We start from the raw sequence: 17,649 nt of genomic DNA on the forward strand, positions 1-17,649 counted from the left end.
CTAACAAGAAGTTACTCACATCTGCTTATATTTGTATTTTCAGTAAAACTTACTATCTCCTGGGATGAAATATCAAAACTTGAGAAGACTTCCAATGTGATTCTGACAGAGAGCATTCATGTGTGCTCCCGTGGGGAAGATCACTATTTTTCCATGTTTTTGCACATTAGTGAAACGTTCCTTCTCATGGAACAGCTGGCAAACTATGCTGTTAGGAGACTTTTTGACAAGGAGACATTTGAAAATGACCTAGTCCTTCATGACCCCTTGCAGATCACCAAGAGGTAATATATTACTTAGAGTCTATCTGCTCTTGGCCTAGTACTTTTTTAGGCAAAGGGGAAGAGAATCCTTGTCTCAAGGAGATACGTAAATGTCAGCAAAGCTGGTGTTCTCTTAAACAAGTGTCTCAATAAAATTTGGGATCAAAGCAATGTGGGGCATTGTATTTCATTGTTACTTTGCAGTATCAAAAGTCTATATGAAGGCAGGAGGTGATCAAAACTTCAGAGCTGGTCTTCAACTATAGGGTTTATAGTGGTTTGAATTTTTAAAAGGCATTCTAGCAGCATTTAGGATTAGAAAATTAAGACTGGAGCTGCAGTGTCTGCAAAGAGACCTGATGAGGAAGGATAAGGTGGAGAATAAGTCATTTAATAAACATATGTAAATAATAACTACACGGCTTTTTTGCCACTGGAGATGGGTGATAAAATCAATAAGTTGCAGATGGGTGCATGGCTTTCCTTATTTACCACAATATTTTAGGCAGTGGGAAAGATGTGTATGTAAGTCACCTGATGGTTAGCGTCCATCCTTCTCAAGGAAGGTATGTGATTATTCCTTGTAGTAATTTTATGGTTTCTCGTCAGTTCTGGTTTCTGTTGAAGCAAATGTTGTCTTTTCCTCAGAGACCTGTCCAAATTCTCACTCAAATATTCAGGTTTTGATCTGTGGACCACAGCTGTTTACTGTGAAAAGTAACCAGGAAGAGCAAGTCTGGTTTAGGTAATTTAGATTCACATAAAGGGACTAAATCATTGTTGGAAAATGCTACCTATCTGCAAATCAGAAATGAAGATAAAGCGTTTTTCTAATAATTGTTTCTACTGAAAGCTCCATGTACCTGTGATTAAAATAAAAAAAAGCTATTTAGTTTTATAGTACAGTGATAATAAAACCTGATTTAAGTTGTGTTTTCTGGATAATTGATACCTCAGTTTGGTAGCAATGTTGGAGAGGGATGTTGCTCTACAACCAAAACATTGTTTCTGGCTGCAGTTATCTGTGAAGAATTAGCCCATGGCAGATGTTTACAGCATGTGCTACATTTCTAGGTAATTAACCTCTGTCAAGCCAAAAACTTGTTTTATGTTTAAATGGACTATTCTGATGGGTGGGGAAACAGACAGGATTAGGCTATTAGTATGTTTTTCTGCACTACCTGTAGGCCCTGATTCAGCAAAGTACTGTGTAAGAACATGCTTGAATCTATTCCTGTACAGTGAAGTATTTAAGTATTTTGTTAAGTGGGTGTATATAGATAGGTGTGGTCCTGCCCTTTGTTTCCTCTTCAAGCAAAACATTGAACCCTCCAGATCGACCCCATGGATTATGGGAAAGCGTGATGTTAGTATTACTGACTTTTCCCAAGGTATTTTTAACTTTTGTATTTGTAAAGACATTTTAAACTTACTTAATTTTTATTTTCTCTCTTCTACCCTGTTTTTTGTTTTGTTTTTAATCTAGAGGCCTAGAAAGCCGTGCCCACAGTGAGCAGTTTAGTGCATTCTTCAGGCTGCCCAAAGAAGAGACCTTGAAGGAAGTTCATGAGTGCTTCTTATGGGTTCCTTTCAGCCATTACAACACCCATGGGAAAATGTGCATTTCAGAAAACTACATCTGCTTTGCTAGCCAGGATGGCAGCCTGTGCAGCGTAATCATTCCATTAAGAGAGGTAATGCAGTCTACAAGTCAGTTATACCAGAAGTTTTGCACTTGTGTAGTTTAATGCCAGTTTAGCAGATTTTCATTAGAATCTGCTTGCTTTACATGATGTCATATATTTCCCTCTATCTTTGATACTGCATGTAAGAATTCTGTTTGTAGGTTTATAGAACTGCTTTCATGTTTCAGCTTTGTTCCCTGTATCCTCTTTCCCTTTTCTCTTTACTCTGATTTGTGTAGCTGGGTACAGAATCCAAATTCTTTAATATTTTTTTTTTTAAATGAAAAAGCTTATGCTTAATTCTTGAAGTTGAATTAATGAGAGATTCTCAAGATAAAAAGTAAAGAATTGGAGAGGGTTGAGAGTCTTAGAATCATAGAATCGTTTAGGTTGGAAAGGCCTTTAAGATCGAGTCCAACTGTCAACCCAACACCACCATGGCCACTAAACCATGTCCTGAAGTGCCACATCTGTGTGTTTTTTGAACACCTCCAGGGATGGTGACTCCACCACTTCCCTGGGCAGCCTGTTCCAATGCCTGACAACCCTTTCAGTAACAGAATTTTTTCTAATAGCCAATCTAAACCTCCCCTGGCGCAACTTGAGGCCATTTCCTCTCATCCTGTCACTAGGTACTTCATAGAAGAGACCAGCACCCACCTCACTGCAACCTCCTTTCAGGCAGCTGTAGAGAGCGATAAGGTCTCCCCTCAGCCTCCTTTTCTCCAGGCTAAACAACCCCAGTTCCCTCAGCCGCTCCTCATAAGACTTGTGCTCTAGACCCTTCACCAGCTTCGTTGCCCTTCTCTGGGCACGCTCCAGCTCCTCAATGTCTTTCCTGTAGTGAGGGGCCCAAAACTGAACACAGTATTCGAGGTGCAGGCTCACCAGTGTTGAGTAGAGAAGGACAATCACCTCCCTGCTCCTGCTGGCCACACTATTTCTGATACAAGCCAGGATGCTGTTGGCCTTCTCGGCCACCTGGGCACACTGCTGGCTCATATTCAGCCGGCTGTTTACCAATACCCCAGGGCCTTTTTCGCTGGGCAGCTTTCCAGCCACTCTTCCCCAAGCCTGTAGCGCTGCATGGGGTTGTTGTGACCCAAGTGCAGGACCCGGCACTTGGCCTTGTTGAACCTCATACAATTGGCCTCGGCCCATCGATCCAGCCTGTCCAGATCCTTCTGTAGAGCCTTCCTGCCCTCCAGCAGATCAACACTCCTGCCCAACTTGGTGTCGTCCACAAACTTACTGAGAGTGTACTCGATCCCCTTGTCCAGATCATTGATAAAGGTATTGATGAGAACTGGCCCCAAAACTGAGCCCTGGGGAACACCACTTGTGACTGGCCGCCGGCTGGATTTAACTCCATTCACCACAACTCTCTGGGCTTGGCCATCCAGCCAGTTTTTTACCCATTGAAGAGTACACTTGTCTGAGCCACGAGCTGCCAGCTTCTCAAGGAGCATGCTTTGAAGATCTTGAAGATTAGTAATTGCTCTGCCATGTTCCTTTCTTAGGTCAGTAGTCCAATATTTTTGCAGCAGTTGAGCAGTGCTGTCTGTTCAAAAGTCTATAGGAAAATCCACTGACAGTTGTCAGTGAACAAGCATCAGTGCTGTTACAGCTGATAGTGTCAACAGACTGAATGAGGACCATATTGTAAAGGACACAGCATTCGTATTTCTATAAAGTACTATAGCTAGACTGTGGAATAACTTCTGGGAAAAAAACCCAAAAACCCAAACCTTCTCTGTCCTTCTCTGGACTTCATGTGGTCTGGGGCATTGCCATGTTTCAGTCTTCCAGTATTAAGAGCTTTCCATCAGCACCCAGACATATTTTACAATAGCCTAAAAATTAACCAGGTTCTGTAATTGCTCTGCATACTCTGTGTATATGCTGCCTGACATAAGACACCTGACATAGGGGGGTGAGCTGAGCTAATTTCAGCAATACACTTGGTGTTCCCTGCCCAGATAAAGCAATTTATTTGATTATCTATAAATAGTCCTGCAAACAATAGCGATTTCTATAACCTCTGAAAAACAAGAAGAGGCTATGTTAAAGGAGCTGACTCTAAATTTATTCTTGTGGATTGTCAGGCCCTCAGTATTTGTTCTAGGGTACTGCAGTTACTTTATTTCAGTGGTCTTTCATTATTTACCTGTAACAATGTAAAAGCATCAGCAATAGCAGTCAGTCTAGCTGTTCGTGATTGTCTCACTTGTACTTGCATTATTAAAGTGTATTAACTGCCCTAATCTGTAACTGTTCCATCATGGCAATTAAAATCAGCTCCAGCTGTCATGTGTTATGACAGCTGTCTTTGAAAGGGTGTTCTCAGTAGAAATTTGTTCTTGTGAAACTTGTTTCATTTGATTACTTGCAAAAGCCATGTTTTGTCTGCTTTCGGATGGTAGGAAAAAAAGTAACAGCTTCAGCAGGTAGAACAAGGCAAGATTTTCAAATAAGCTCAGAACTCACAGCTGGGAAGACCTCTTCAAAGATTTTTTGGTACTTTGTCAAAAATCTATTGCATAAAACTTACTATGTTGTGCTAAAATAGCTGCAGACCACTGAACTTTAAATGTAGTGAGTTTGTTACTTGCGTTACTAATTCTGCTTGTGTGGTGCTTCATACTACTGTGTCATGTACACATGTATTTTTAATAGGTTTTCTCTTTTAGAAGTAAGCTGATAAAATTTGTTGCCTAATTTATGTATCTTTGCTTCCACAGGTCACAGGGGTGGATAAGGCAGATCCAGCTAACAGAGGAGTCAGCATTAGTACCAAAGGGAAAACAGCTTTTCGTTTCACAGAGGTTAGAGATTTCGAACAGCTTGTGGCAAAGCTCAGAATGAAATGCAATGCGACTTCAAGTCCACAACACATCATAAATACAGAGGTAACTGCTCTGCTAATTCTAATTTCTTAGTACCTGTTCCTAGGACAAAGGTTGTGTAGTCTTACTAAGAGTTTACGTATCATTGTCAGTGTTTTGCTGTGTAATGTAATACATCTATATTTAAGCCTGAATCTAGACACAAGATGGGTAACAATGTCTGCTGTACCTCTAGATTTCAAGTTGCCAAAATAATTTTTTTTTCTCTTTAAAATTTCATGTTCCCATCTCTTGCCTTCAGACCCTTCACATTAAAACAGAAGTCCACCAGTCTGATGTAAAATTATATGTAGCTATGTTGGTTTTTGCCAGCTGACTATTTGACTCAGGAGGTTGATGGAATGATTGTAAGGTTGTTTCTAGATGTGAAGAAATATGTATGTGTAGTTTCCTGCATGAGAAATAAGAAAGCAATGACAAAACATCCCTAACAAGCATTACTTATTATAGTTGCTGTATCTCTTCCCTAAAGATTTTCCCCTGAGAAAAAATTAAATAGAATCAGCTGAGGTAGCCTCTAAAGTGACAGTTGTAAGAGTGGAGAAGCGTACAAATAAATGCCTTTTGGTAGAAAAGAGTCAGTGTATCAGCAAAATCTCTACCTTGAGATTTTGATTCTTAAGGATTAAAAGGCAAAAATGAGTAATAAAAGCAAGATAGTTTGGAATCAGCAGAAATGCTCAGCTGATAAGGGTACAGCACAGCCCTGGGAGACCTGAGTGGTAAGGTCTGCTGCTCAGAGGCATTCCCTTTTAGATTACCTTATTTCTGGTTATATCTGCATTATTTTGACATACCATGCTAAGTCGTGTACCTCTGGTTTTAAAGTGTGGAAAAATAAGTAACTCTGTGGCCTTATGAAAGAGAATGTGTTAAACAATGGTGCTGCTGTGAATGCATTCTGGTTCGGGTTCTTTTGCTTTGTTTTCCATCAGGTTTTGAAAAGCAATCCAGGTTCTAATGCTGGTTTTTAAATGCCTCAGCATTTTTGTATAGTTCAATCTATGGCTCCATTTAAATGAATGTTTTTCTTTTGACTTCAATGGTGATGGATGATCAGACCTCCCTGTCTATTACAGTTCTCATTATGAATATTTGTCCTTTCATAATTCAGTTTTTGGCTGTAGAGATGGATTTTTTTTTTTTTTTTCCAAGTGCAGCCTCCTGGAAGCCCAGCTGTGCAGAGCAGGGATTGCTGTTTTTGGTTTATTTTGGAAGTCTGTGTCTGGTACCTGTAACTTAATATAATAAACAATGATGGTCTAGAAGCAAAACAGTTTCTGCTATCAGTGCTGCTTCTTGAAGGATTGTTTGGCATTTAAAACTACCACTGTTAAATTTTTTTTCAAGGTTGCAGCTAGTTCTGCCTCTGACAGTCCAAAGGATTTTGATGCGGGATCGTCAAAAATGGGTCAGAGAGATAACAGCAAAACTGTCGGTACGGAAGCCCTAATGACTGTTTACCATCCTCAGGATGCTGAGAATCTAGACTCTAAAATGGTAAGGGATAAAATGGCCAACAGTTTTTGGAATCTAATTGGAAAGGACTGAAGTATATTCAAAATGTATTCCAGCAAGGCTGCTGATTTCCTCTGGGGCTTTGCCAACCTTCTTTCATCTGCTTTTTCTGTATTTGGAGTCCACAGGGTGCTTCTTCATGGCTCCATTCAATTTTCTGCTCATCTTGTTGAATAATGATATGCCTTATCTTCATGGAGCTAATTCCTCCTGCTCTTTCACCCCTCAGGGAAGAGTTGGCTGTTTGTTTTATGATAGTGAACATGTTTCATATCTATCTGAATTGTCAAGATACAAAGTCGCTACAAACTCTTCGGGGGCAAGCAGAATGGTATCAAGAAATTGACTTAATTTCTTCCTTGCTTCATTCTTTTGCACTGCTGTCTAACAATGTTATGCTCTGGAGAATGTTTCTTTAATTGTTTTTGTAGTAGGACATCCTATTTTTCCTTCTCCATAGTGTGTGCAAGAAGACAGAAAGCTTTTATTTTAAAATTAAGTCTTTCAGCAGAACTGGGTAAATTATGATACAGAATTTTTTATATTGGAGATATCAGAAAATAAACACCTTCTGGGCAGGAGAAAAGGGAGTCCAGATTTTTAAGTTCTGCTTTTTATAGTATGTTGAACAAAAATGGACAAAATCTACTTTTCCTTTTGGCACCTTTAATTGCTTTAACAATGTTAAATCTTACTGCTGCATGCACAAAAAAATGTAGTGGCAGTGTTCACCCTGTCTCAACCCTGGAGCCTCTCATGAGTTAGAGCACCTGATCATCTGTTGCTTTGCTTCAGAGAAACTAAATTGCATTTTAGGTGCATAATCAACAGTTTATTAGTAATCTCTTACTTTACAAAGGATCTATTTCACTGTTTCTACTATCTCTGCCTCCTACTCTGCAGGTAAAATGCCTGTAACTTCAATTCTCTCTGAATAGGGAATTTTTGCCAGTTTTCATTTTGTGAAGTGGGTTTTACTTACATGGCTGGTCCTACTGAAGTTCAGATTCATACACTGTTTTCTTCTATGTTGACAGAAATTGGCATTTTTTTAAAAAGTACTATCTGGTTGATAAATATTTGATTAAATATAAAACCTATATGAGCATAAGTGTTTTCAGCTACTAGTTCCCCTCCTTAATCCAACTAGACTTTATTCTCCTGCAAATTTTCCTGATTATTGATTCTCTCCTAGTGCTATTTGGAGCTCATGTAAATAAACTGAGGAGAGATTGAGAAACTGTGGGAGAATGATGACACTGATGTCATGCCACCCCTCTGTGTGCTTTCCACCATTCGTAGCCATTCTGCTCCAAATCTGTCTGCTAATAAAATGCAACAAAGCATGATAAATCAAAAAAAGGAAGCAACCTGTTTTGCCTGTTGAGTTTCTGTGGGATATTATTTCATCTGTAACAGAGTTAGTACATTTTTATTGCTGTTACCAAAGAACAGCTCGTAGACATGTTGAAATTGAAATAGGTTAATTTATGAGATTAATTAAGCAGGTGTCTGTGACAGTGAGTTGACTTTGCAAATAATCACTTGCTTGATTTCATTGTGCCATCACGCCCAAATACTTTTTCTCATAGTTTGTTTGTTAGAGCTCTCAAATTACCACAGAGAAACCTGCCACCGCATATAAGCATTCTGAACTTCTCTTTACCCTGTTTTTCCTGCTTGTCTTTTCTACTGCTTTCACTCAGTTTCATCTTTTTTCCTTCTTCTGTTGATTTACCCTTTACCAAGAAAATGTTATGCTGTTTATCACAAAGCAGTGACAAAAAAATGGGATATTTTGAAATTGGCCCAAGTTACAATAAGCAGATTTGTTTGTATGTATGTATCATACAAACATATATATATATATTTATGTGGAAATAGCTGAAAAAGAATTTTACAAGAGGAAGTTTTAACATACCTCTAATTTTTTGCCATAGGAATTATATCAAATGTTTAATTTTCTTATCCATTATGCTGGCAATGCATTTTTGGAACGCCTTGGGAGAAGTATGCTGGCAGAATTTTTCTGCACAGTTGCACCTTGCACTGGTTTGCTATCTTACTGCTTTATCACTGTTCATTCACTCCCTAAAAGTACTTTGTGGTCCTTTGATAATTATGTAATTTTTGTTGATGTGGTGCCAAAGCTGCAAATGGTTCCATCTAGAGGTAACAAATAGGGCTGTCTACCTATTGATTTTTTTTTTAATTAAGTTTAGCAGAAACTTTTTTAGTGAACTAAACTTTTTGTTTAGTGAACACAAACATAACAAATAGATGGTGATGACTTCATTTAAAATGAAAATCCAGCTTGCATACAGTTATTGCTGTTTACAGGTTGGAATCATTCTCAAGTGGGAAGTAAGGAAAAAGTTGAACTTAGGAGTGGCTTGAAAAAGGTGAAAGGGAGTGATTGTTGTCATAATACAGCAACAAGGGGGCTTCAAGTGAGGTTAGAAGGCAGCAGGTTTGTCTGGGTTCAGAAAGAAATTTGCAGAGAAAAATCTGCTGTATGTTGTCAAATTCAGAGACATTGCCTCTGCTGAGGAGGTGCCTGTTTTTCCATTTTCTGGAGGATGGAGGAGGATTTTGCAGATGTTTGCTTGACCTTGCTGTCCTTTGGCACTTGCTGTTGGTTTCTGTCAGATCGGATACTGGCTTAGATTTACCTTTTGTCTGATCTGGTATAGACACTCTTGTAATAATATGCTTTAAAGAATAGTAGGTCATGTAGTTGCATTGTATGCCAAACTTAGACTATGTGCAGGTTAGATTTTGCTCTGATTTGCATCAGCATTCATTTCACATGTCAATATGGATGCTGGTGCTGCTATTGCCAGTTTATATGAATATAACTGAGAGCAAAATTTGTTTCTGTTCTTTGAAACCTGAGGAAAATCTTCCAGTATACTTAATGCTTGTTGTCTTCTGCTTTTCATAGTTGAAAGAAAAAATGAAAGAACAGTCCTGGAACATCCTCTTTGTCGAACGTGGACATGGTGTCAGTATGTTTCGAACAAAGAAGACTCGAGACCTAGTTGTAAGAGGGATCCCAGAGGCATTAAGAGGAGAGCTGTGGCTACTCTTCTCAGGTATTGCATAGCAAGTATAATTGATTCATTTTGTGGGCTCTACTGCATGGATGTTCTAGTTACTGACTGAACATAGTCTGACAAAAAGTGCTCTTACCTCTGGCAATTTGTCCATATCTTTGTTGGCGACATGGACAGTGGGATTGAGTGCACCCTCAGCGAGTTTGGTGACGACACCAAGCTGCGTGGTGCGGTCGACACGTTGGAGGGAAGGGATGCCATCCAGAGGGACCTTGATGGGCTTGAGAGGTGGGCCAGTGCGAACGTCATGAAGTTCAACAAGGCCAAGTGCAAGGTCCTGCACATGGGTCTGAGCAATCCCAACCACAAATACAGGCTGGGTGATGAGTGGATTGAGAGCAGCCCTGCAGAGAAGGACTTGGGGGCGTTAGTGGATGAAAAACTGAATATGAGCCACCAATGTGCGCTTGCAGCCCAAAAAGCCTATTGCATTCTGGGCTGCATCAGAAGAAGTGTGGCCAGCAGGTCAAGGGAGGTGATTCTGTCCCTCTGCGCTGCTCTCGTGAGACCCCACCTGGAGTACTGTGTTCAGCTCTGGGGCCCTCAGCATGAGAAAAACGTGGACCTGCTCGAGCGGGTCCAGAGGAGGGCTACGAAGATGATCAGGGGGCTGGAGCACCTCTCCTATGAGGACAGGCTGAGGGAGTTGGGATTGTTCAGCCTGGAGAAGAGAAGGCTCCGGGGAGACCTTATAGTGGCCTTCCAGTACTTAAAGGGGGCCGACAGGAAGGATGGGGAGGGACTCTTTATCAGGGAGTGTAGTGATAGGACAAGGGGTAATGGTTTTAAACTGAAAGAGGGTAGATTTAGATTAGATATAAGGAAGAAGTTCTTCCCTGTGAGGGTGGTGAGACACTGGAACAGGTTGCCCAGAGAGGTTGTGGATGCCCCATCCCTGGCAGTGTTCAAGGCCAGGTTGGATGGGGCTTTGAGCAACCTGGTCTAGTGGAAGGTGTCCCTGCCCACGGCAGGAGGGTTGGAACTAGGTGATCTTTAAGGTCCCTTCCAACCCAAACCATTCTGTGATTCTGAAGAAAGACACTTCAAAATGATGAACAGGATAATTTTGTCTATTATTTTGTTTTGCATTGATTCAAACTAAACCCGCATCTGCTTCTTTTACAACAGACTCAATTGAAAAATAATGATAAGAGTACATGCTGTTCCAGGGGACAATCAGTTTCAGCAAAGCCTCTTTACTTGCTAAAAAGAAAAGCATGTTTGTGGGACTGTGTTCCAATTGTTTTGATTTAAGCTTTCTGAGAGGATAGCATTACCATACGCACAAAAAAAATGTTTTCCTGGCAGAGAATTTGGCCCTGGTTATTGGCAGCTCTTTGCTATACCAAGCTCTTTGCTAGGTTTAAAGAGTGAGATGTACAGGAATTGTGGATTTTCTTACACATATGGGATCTCTTGCCAAAGCTGAGTGTGCTTTTGTGGCTTTCTTCTGTAGAACACAACTGTGTCAGAGCGCTTAACTTGAGGAAATGGAGGCCCAGGGAATTAAGGCACTGCTTTACAACACCTCTGTGTGCTTTCTATTCCTGTTCACTGAAACACAAGTCAGCAGCCACTGACTTGATCAGGGTCATGCAAGAAACCTGTGTCAGATTCAGAAAACGAGCTGCAGATTTTGAGGAACCACCCAGGATGTTAGCTGCTAGCTGTACTCACTGTGTTGCCCTGGGCAGAGCTTTCTGCTGTTCCAGACGATCTGTTTATCATAACAAATGCATTTTATACTCTTCATTCAGCCTACTGTATGGTAGTTCCTTTTGAGGACATGTGAACATGGATTTATCTTTGCTAGTGTTCTTTGAGCGTTTACATAGGCATTTATGCTTCTGTTACCAGACTTGTATCTCTGTCTCAGAAGGTGTTGACATAAAAGTTATGGAATTAATTAGGTAAATATTAGTCCTTTGCCTAGTTTTTCTAATCTGTTCCCAACTCTGCAAATGGAAAGGTACTGTGTTTGCCCGAGAACTTGGGTGAAATTGTAGATGAAAGGAAGCTCTCCCCACCTCCCTCCAATGAAACAAAAAATAAGTAAAAATCAACTTTATAATGGAAAGTGACTTAGATTTCCTCCAAGCCTTATTTTATTTCACTTTTCTGTTTTCATTTCAGAGTAATTCCATTAATTTCAGTAGAATTACACTGATACATTACTGCAGTAACATCTGGAGATTCATGAGGTACCTCAGTAGTCACCAAAAATTTTTATATAAATTGCAGACAGTCATGTAGATACTTTATTGTTGTCCTCTTGGCAGGTGCTGTAAATGATATGGCATCCAACCCTGGTTATTACACTGAGTTGGTGGAAAAGTCCTTAGGAACATGTACTTTAGCTACTGATGAAATTGAACGAGATTTACGGCGCTCCTTACCTGAGCATCCTGCTTTTCAAAGTGACACAGGAATTTCTGCACTAAGGAGAGTTCTTACAGCTTATGCATACAGGAATCCCCAAATTGGATATTGTCAGGTAAAGCAGTTTTGAGACTCTTAGTGTTGGTTGTCTAAATATTAGCTGATGATGGCAGTATTGTGGCACTTCATAAAATCAATCACATAAATATGTAATGGTTTCTTGCTCAGTGGTTCACTTTGCTTATTTCATCCCACTCTGTAATATGAGTTTTTACATTGTACTTGAATTTGTTGATAAATGCTGTCATGTCCACTTCATATATACCTTTGCATTCTTACTAGACTTTTAGTACTTAAAAATATTTTAATGTAGTTTAAATACTATGCTCTGTATTTAATAATATAGAGGTAAAAGTCTTATTCTGGATATGGCTGTAGGTTTTCCTAGCACTCTAAAAACATGCTGTAAAGTGTTTTCAGAAATTTAAAATTTAATGAATGACAACAGTTGTGTTTTCACCATCTCTCCTCGTCAATGCTTCCTTTCCTGTTTAAATGTTACAGGCAATGAATATTTTGACATCGGTACTTCTGCTGTATGCTAAAGAGGAGGAAGCATTCTGGCTTTTGGTTGTTGTGTGCGAAAGGATGCTACCTGATTATTTCAATCGTCGAATCATTGGTAACATCCATCTGTCTTTTCGTCTATCTAGAATTGAATGTCAATGATCATTCATTAAGAACTAATGTAAGGAGTGAGCTGAACAGTGGAGAGAAACAGGTGCATTTGGTTCAGTGTTGTGAAGTAGAAAATGGAAGTTACAGGGAATGTCCCAAGATTCCTCCTTAAGCAGGAGTGCATATGCTTTTCAGATGTTGTTATTACTCTAGGCATAACTACTCAGGAAGTAGTCAATTAGACTATTATACTGTTCTTTTGGAATTATAACGCAGTTCATACTATTTATTTGAAACTTAGTCAGCTTAAATAAAAGAAAAAGAGTTATTCCAAGTCCAGATATAGTCTTTCATCTTGTGTCATCTCAGTACTTGCAGGTGTATATGCTAGAAGAAAATTGAATGTGAAGTTTCTCTCTCATTGCAGAGAGCATGTATCAGCTCTCAGGAGAATCACTGGAAGCAGCCATGCACCCACAAAAGTGCTAACACGCTTTATAGCATGCAGCAAGGCTCTGGACCCATGCATAGAGTGCATAGCTTCCAGCATAGGGAACGAAGCCAATGGTTCCATGCAGCTAGGCCTGTGTTTGCTCTTACAACAAAGTTGCAGTAGGACAGCAGCTTTATTTCTGGCCAGTGCTCTGAGAAAACTATGCTTCTCTGTATTAAGATTTGGGTGGTGGTTTTGTTATCCTTTCCCTGCAGGTGCCTTGGTAGATCAGGCAGTGTTTGAGGAGCTCATCAGGGTTCATCTGCCTCAGTTGACAGACCACATGACGGACATGACTTTTTTCTCCTCGGTCTCTCTCTCCTGGTTCCTTACCCTTTTTATCAGTGTGCTGCCTATTGAAAGTGCAGTCAATGTGGTGGACTGTTTCTTCTATGATGGAATAAAGGCAATCTTGCAGCTGGGTCTCGCAGTGCTGGAATACAACATGGAGAAGTTGCTGACTTGTAAGGATGATGCAGAAGCAGTCACTGTTCTCAACAGGTATCAGTGTAACTGTTGCTCTTATGGGCTGTGTAGCACCTGCTATAATTGCAAATAGATAAGTCATTCTGGGGCAGCTGAGAAAACATCTGACTAAGGCTTCAAAGGAATCAAGTGTTCATCTTGGGCCAAAATTCTGGAAGGGGTGGCTGGAAAGTGTGCCTGGATCCTCTGAAAATCCCATCCTCCGTTAAAGTTCTAAAACCATTGCCATTTTGTGTATTTTAAAGTAAAGGGAATGTGGTTTTTGCCTGGAATTTATATTGCTTACAGAAGGTGGCTTTCCTTAATGATGAGGTAATCTAGAGCACACTAAGACTGTTCCAAACAGTTCAGGCATCAACTTACAGACAACATATTCTACAGCTCAGTTCTTGTAGTTGAGGCTACTGGCTCCTCTGCTGCTAATAGCTTAAAATAGAAGAAAAAAAAAATTCAGTGAGGATAATCATGACCAGATGTTTGTTCTATATTAGCATTTGAAGAATAAATTCAAATATGCAACATAAAGTACATTTTAAACTGTTGTATTGCAAGCAAAACTTGCACAGTTTTTGCTTCACTACCTACCTAAATTCTGTTGTTGCTGCTGTGATTGTGTGTCATGGAGTATTGAAATAGCAAAATGACTGTGCTGTAGGAGTCACCAAGTTATGGCTGTTAAGAACTTTAGTGAGACTTTAAAATGTTGCATGTTTGAATAGGGTAGGAGCTACAGAATTAATGAGGAAAATGTAATTTTTCTTGTAAGAGACCATGCAGCCTGGTATTTATTGTAAAACCCAGCTGTACTCATTTAAATATTTAACACTTAAAAAACCTAACAGTAAGAGCACATTCTCCCAGTTTAAATGTATCAAAATTTAAAATTTAGAACTGTGGTGAAATTTTAATTTCGCTTGAACCAAACAAGCTTCTGTTTCCGCTTGACACTCAAGATTTTGATGATTATTATGAACTCCTTTTGAACTCCTGCTTTCAACATTTTCTCTGGCTGTAACATTTCTGTTGCACAGTTAACCCAGCCTGCAGCATGCTGGTATATTTAAAAAATGATTACAGTCGTTTGCCTCTCCTCAAGAAAAAGGAAGCTATCAGTCTGTAGGTACGGTTCCTCAATGTTGGCAAAGGAATTGGCCAGCCTGCGTAATGGATCTTTTTAGGCTGGTTATGTATGTATGATGAATAGGTGCAGATCAAGCATGTCTTGGCTTATGCATCCGAGTGAATTAAGATTGCCTTGGTCACAGTTCAGGACAAGCCTCTTTTCCTCTCTCCCATTTATGTAGTACAACCTTGCTAGATGGATTAGAGAACCAGGGGAATGCCAAGTGGAAGGAGCCTTGGCAAGTCTGTAGTCTAACTTCCCACTCAAAAGAGGATTACTGCTAGCACTACGTCACATCAGCCATGTTATTGTCTAGGCTAGAAGCTCTACAGCCTTCTCGGGGTAGCCGGTTCCCATGTTTGTATACCGTTGTTCCTATTACAGCATATTTGTGCTACTCATTCGGATATTCTTTGCTATTTCCCATTCTCTGTGCACTTTCTCTTCAGTAGATGCTGATGTTATTGTTTGGTTGTGATAAACAGGTTCCTGCTAATTTCTCATGTGTTTTCTTTGTGCAGATTTTTTGACAGTGTCACGAACAAAGACAGTCCTTTGCCTCCAGCTGTGCAGCAGGGCTCCAACCTCAGTGATACAAAGAGTGACCATCCAAAAGTGGACATTACTGATTTGATCCGAGAGTCAAATGAAGTATGTGTTCTTGTGGGTATGTTTTCGCATCCCATGCAGTTTTTACGTTGCATGGGCTACCTTAAAAATAATGCAGCTGCATTGTACAAACTAGAGTAGAAAATCTGTCTAGATTGGTAGAAATTGGGCTCTGTATTTTGTTGAGCTTCACTGAAAACCTTATAGGTTATGGGATAGGTTTGTTTTTGTATTGTTTTGGTTTTTTAACTGCCTGGCCATGCTTGCTAGGCTGTCCTGAGTGGAGTTCCCTAGGTTCATCACAGGTCATGTATTGTCATCGCTCATTCACTTTATTAGTATGTCAACTAAATGACAAAGTACAGCAGAAACAGCCCTTGCATTTACTAATTTGAGACTGATTACTGCATGTTGCAGATAGTGGTAACGTTTGACATAACAACCTGTGCAGGAAACTGTGTACTTGACTAGTTTATTGTATGGGTTAAATGACTGTTTAGAGATATGTTGGGTGAGGAAGACCAGTTATGATCTTCTGGTACTCTCTTTCAATTTGCAAGTTTGATTTCTGCAGCGTCTAGCTTTGCAACTCTGCACTGGGGAGGAATTAGGTCTGGCTTCTCCTTCCCCTTTTGTCCTCAGATTTTCATGAGGTGTTTCCTTCCTCAGCATGATTTGTATCAGGCTATTAATCCATTTGTAGATAGGCTTTCTGCTCAGCCCACCTGAAGCGAAAGGCAAGCTGAGAGAAAAGATTTGTTCACATTTTGTTTTTCTATTAGCTGGTTTCTTTCATCTATATGATACTTTTTTTTTTTTCCTCCTTTTCTGATTCTCAGTCATATGTTTCTAGTGAAAGGTCCACAATACATCTCTTTTGGAAAAATGTACTGGCCTTGATTCAGAAAAGATTAACTAACTGTAATTTGTATAACTTAAGAACTGTCTCTTATGATTTTTACTGAGAAGAGGGCTTTGCCTTTAGTGGGGTGGACAAAGACAAGAATCAAATTCAAGTTCTCTTGAAGTGTGTTTAGCATTGGGCTAATCATATAAAAAGCCTGTGCTTCTGTTATCAGTATTGTTTCACAAGAATGTTATACTGAAGAATCATGTTAGAAGAATCTTAAAGCATCTTACAAAGAAGAGTTGCAAACTATTATGGGTCTGTCTTGTCATGGTGAGATCTCATAGTGGGGTTGAATACTTGCAGAATAAAGAACAGAGATGGTAAATAATGAAGTGCTGTATAATGCATTCTGAAGTGTAAGCTTTCACAGAGAGGGAATCATTACTGAAAGACAAAGCAAAAGAAACTCCGTTTCTTTTTCCCCTGCCTTTGCAGGCAGGTGACTGGACCAAAGCGATAGCCTCTGCTTTGGTATGGCTTTTGAATGTTAATTTGGGCAGATCCTTGAATCTGAATCTCCCACTGCCAAGTTGACAGCCCTGTTCCTAGGCCTGTATCCCCATTTCTATTTCATAGCCCCGTTTTTGGATGCAAATTTTTATCTTCAATTGAAACTGAATTTCTTAAATGCTGGTGAGTGTCACAACCCCTTGTCTGAGAACTGCTGATACAAAGTGAGAGTCAATTTGCTGCTTCCCATTTTGAACAGACAGTTAATTTCAACATAATTCTGTTCAGATGAAGGGTTTTATTTTCATATCACTGTGGAAATAAAATAAGACAAATTTCGAAATGGGAAGATTGCTGCAATGGAGAGTTGTCATTCTGCAGATAGGTCTAGTTACAAATCATGAATAAGTGAACAGAGACGTTCTTTGTGATACTGTTGCTTTGCATGGGTGTTCACAAGATAAATGAGATTAAGTGAAAAGATATGGAGTTGAATTTTAAAATGATGTTCAGTTTCATGCCTTTATGACTCAGGCACAAATGCAAGACTGAGTCTAATCAGGAATGAAGAAGTCATGTTTAACTAGTGAATGGAAGAACGTGTAACTTTATCACATCACAGTAATTAAGAGTTAAATTGTACATCTTGTTTATATTCTTACTGAGGTCATTGCACAATATCAGTGCCCAGAAGCCAGACCAGTGAATGAGTTATGATTCAGAGATGCAATTTCTCTCTGCTTCCTCTTTGTTCCAAGTCAGAAGTGTGCTGATAGTGGTCTTCACAGGAATAGAGAAATACAGTTCTGGAAGAGAACTCCACAGGTCATCCAGTTCAGCCCCCTGTCCAGCATACACTCAGATCATCCTTGAGAAACATCTAATGTTATTAAAACTCTTCAACAAAAGGGAATCTGCAAAAACGTTAGCCCATTGTAGGCTTTCTCGGCCCTTGTCAGAAAATATCCTAATATCCAGTATAGTTCCTCTTGGATGCTCATAAAGTGCTATTAAGGATAGTCATATTGCAGTT

At 39.7% G+C, this 17,649-nt stretch overlaps 1 protein-coding gene across 4 annotated transcripts in view; it reads left to right on the forward strand.

The window, feature by feature from the left end:
- TBC1D8B (TBC1 domain family member 8B) overlaps positions 1–17,649 on the forward strand; it is a 45,400-nt gene that overhangs the window by 16,325 nt on the left and 11,426 nt on the right. For 3 of the 4 annotated variants that reach the window (XM_075054399.1, XM_075054400.1, XM_075054401.1), the window contains 9 exons: positions 44–284; positions 1,750–1,957; positions 4,690–4,857; positions 6,205–6,354; positions 9,317–9,467; positions 11,768–11,982; positions 12,432–12,549; positions 13,254–13,539; positions 15,169–15,298. In XM_075054399.1, the coding sequence (XP_074910500.1) occupies positions 44–284; positions 1,750–1,957; positions 4,690–4,857; positions 6,205–6,354; positions 9,317–9,467; positions 11,768–11,982; positions 12,432–12,549; positions 13,254–13,539; positions 15,169–15,298 (1,667 nt within the window). The remainder of the gene's footprint in view (positions 1–43; positions 285–1,749; positions 1,958–4,689; positions 4,858–6,204; positions 6,355–9,316; positions 9,468–11,767; positions 11,983–12,431; positions 12,550–13,253; positions 13,540–15,168; positions 15,299–17,649) is intronic. The other variant, XR_012654009.1, reaches the window with a different exon arrangement.

This window comes from Buteo buteo, chromosome 22, assembly GCF_964188355.1.
Source record: "Buteo buteo chromosome 22, bButBut1.hap1.1, whole genome shotgun sequence".
Classification (NCBI taxonomy): Eukaryota; Metazoa; Chordata; class Aves; order Accipitriformes; family Accipitridae; genus Buteo; species Buteo buteo.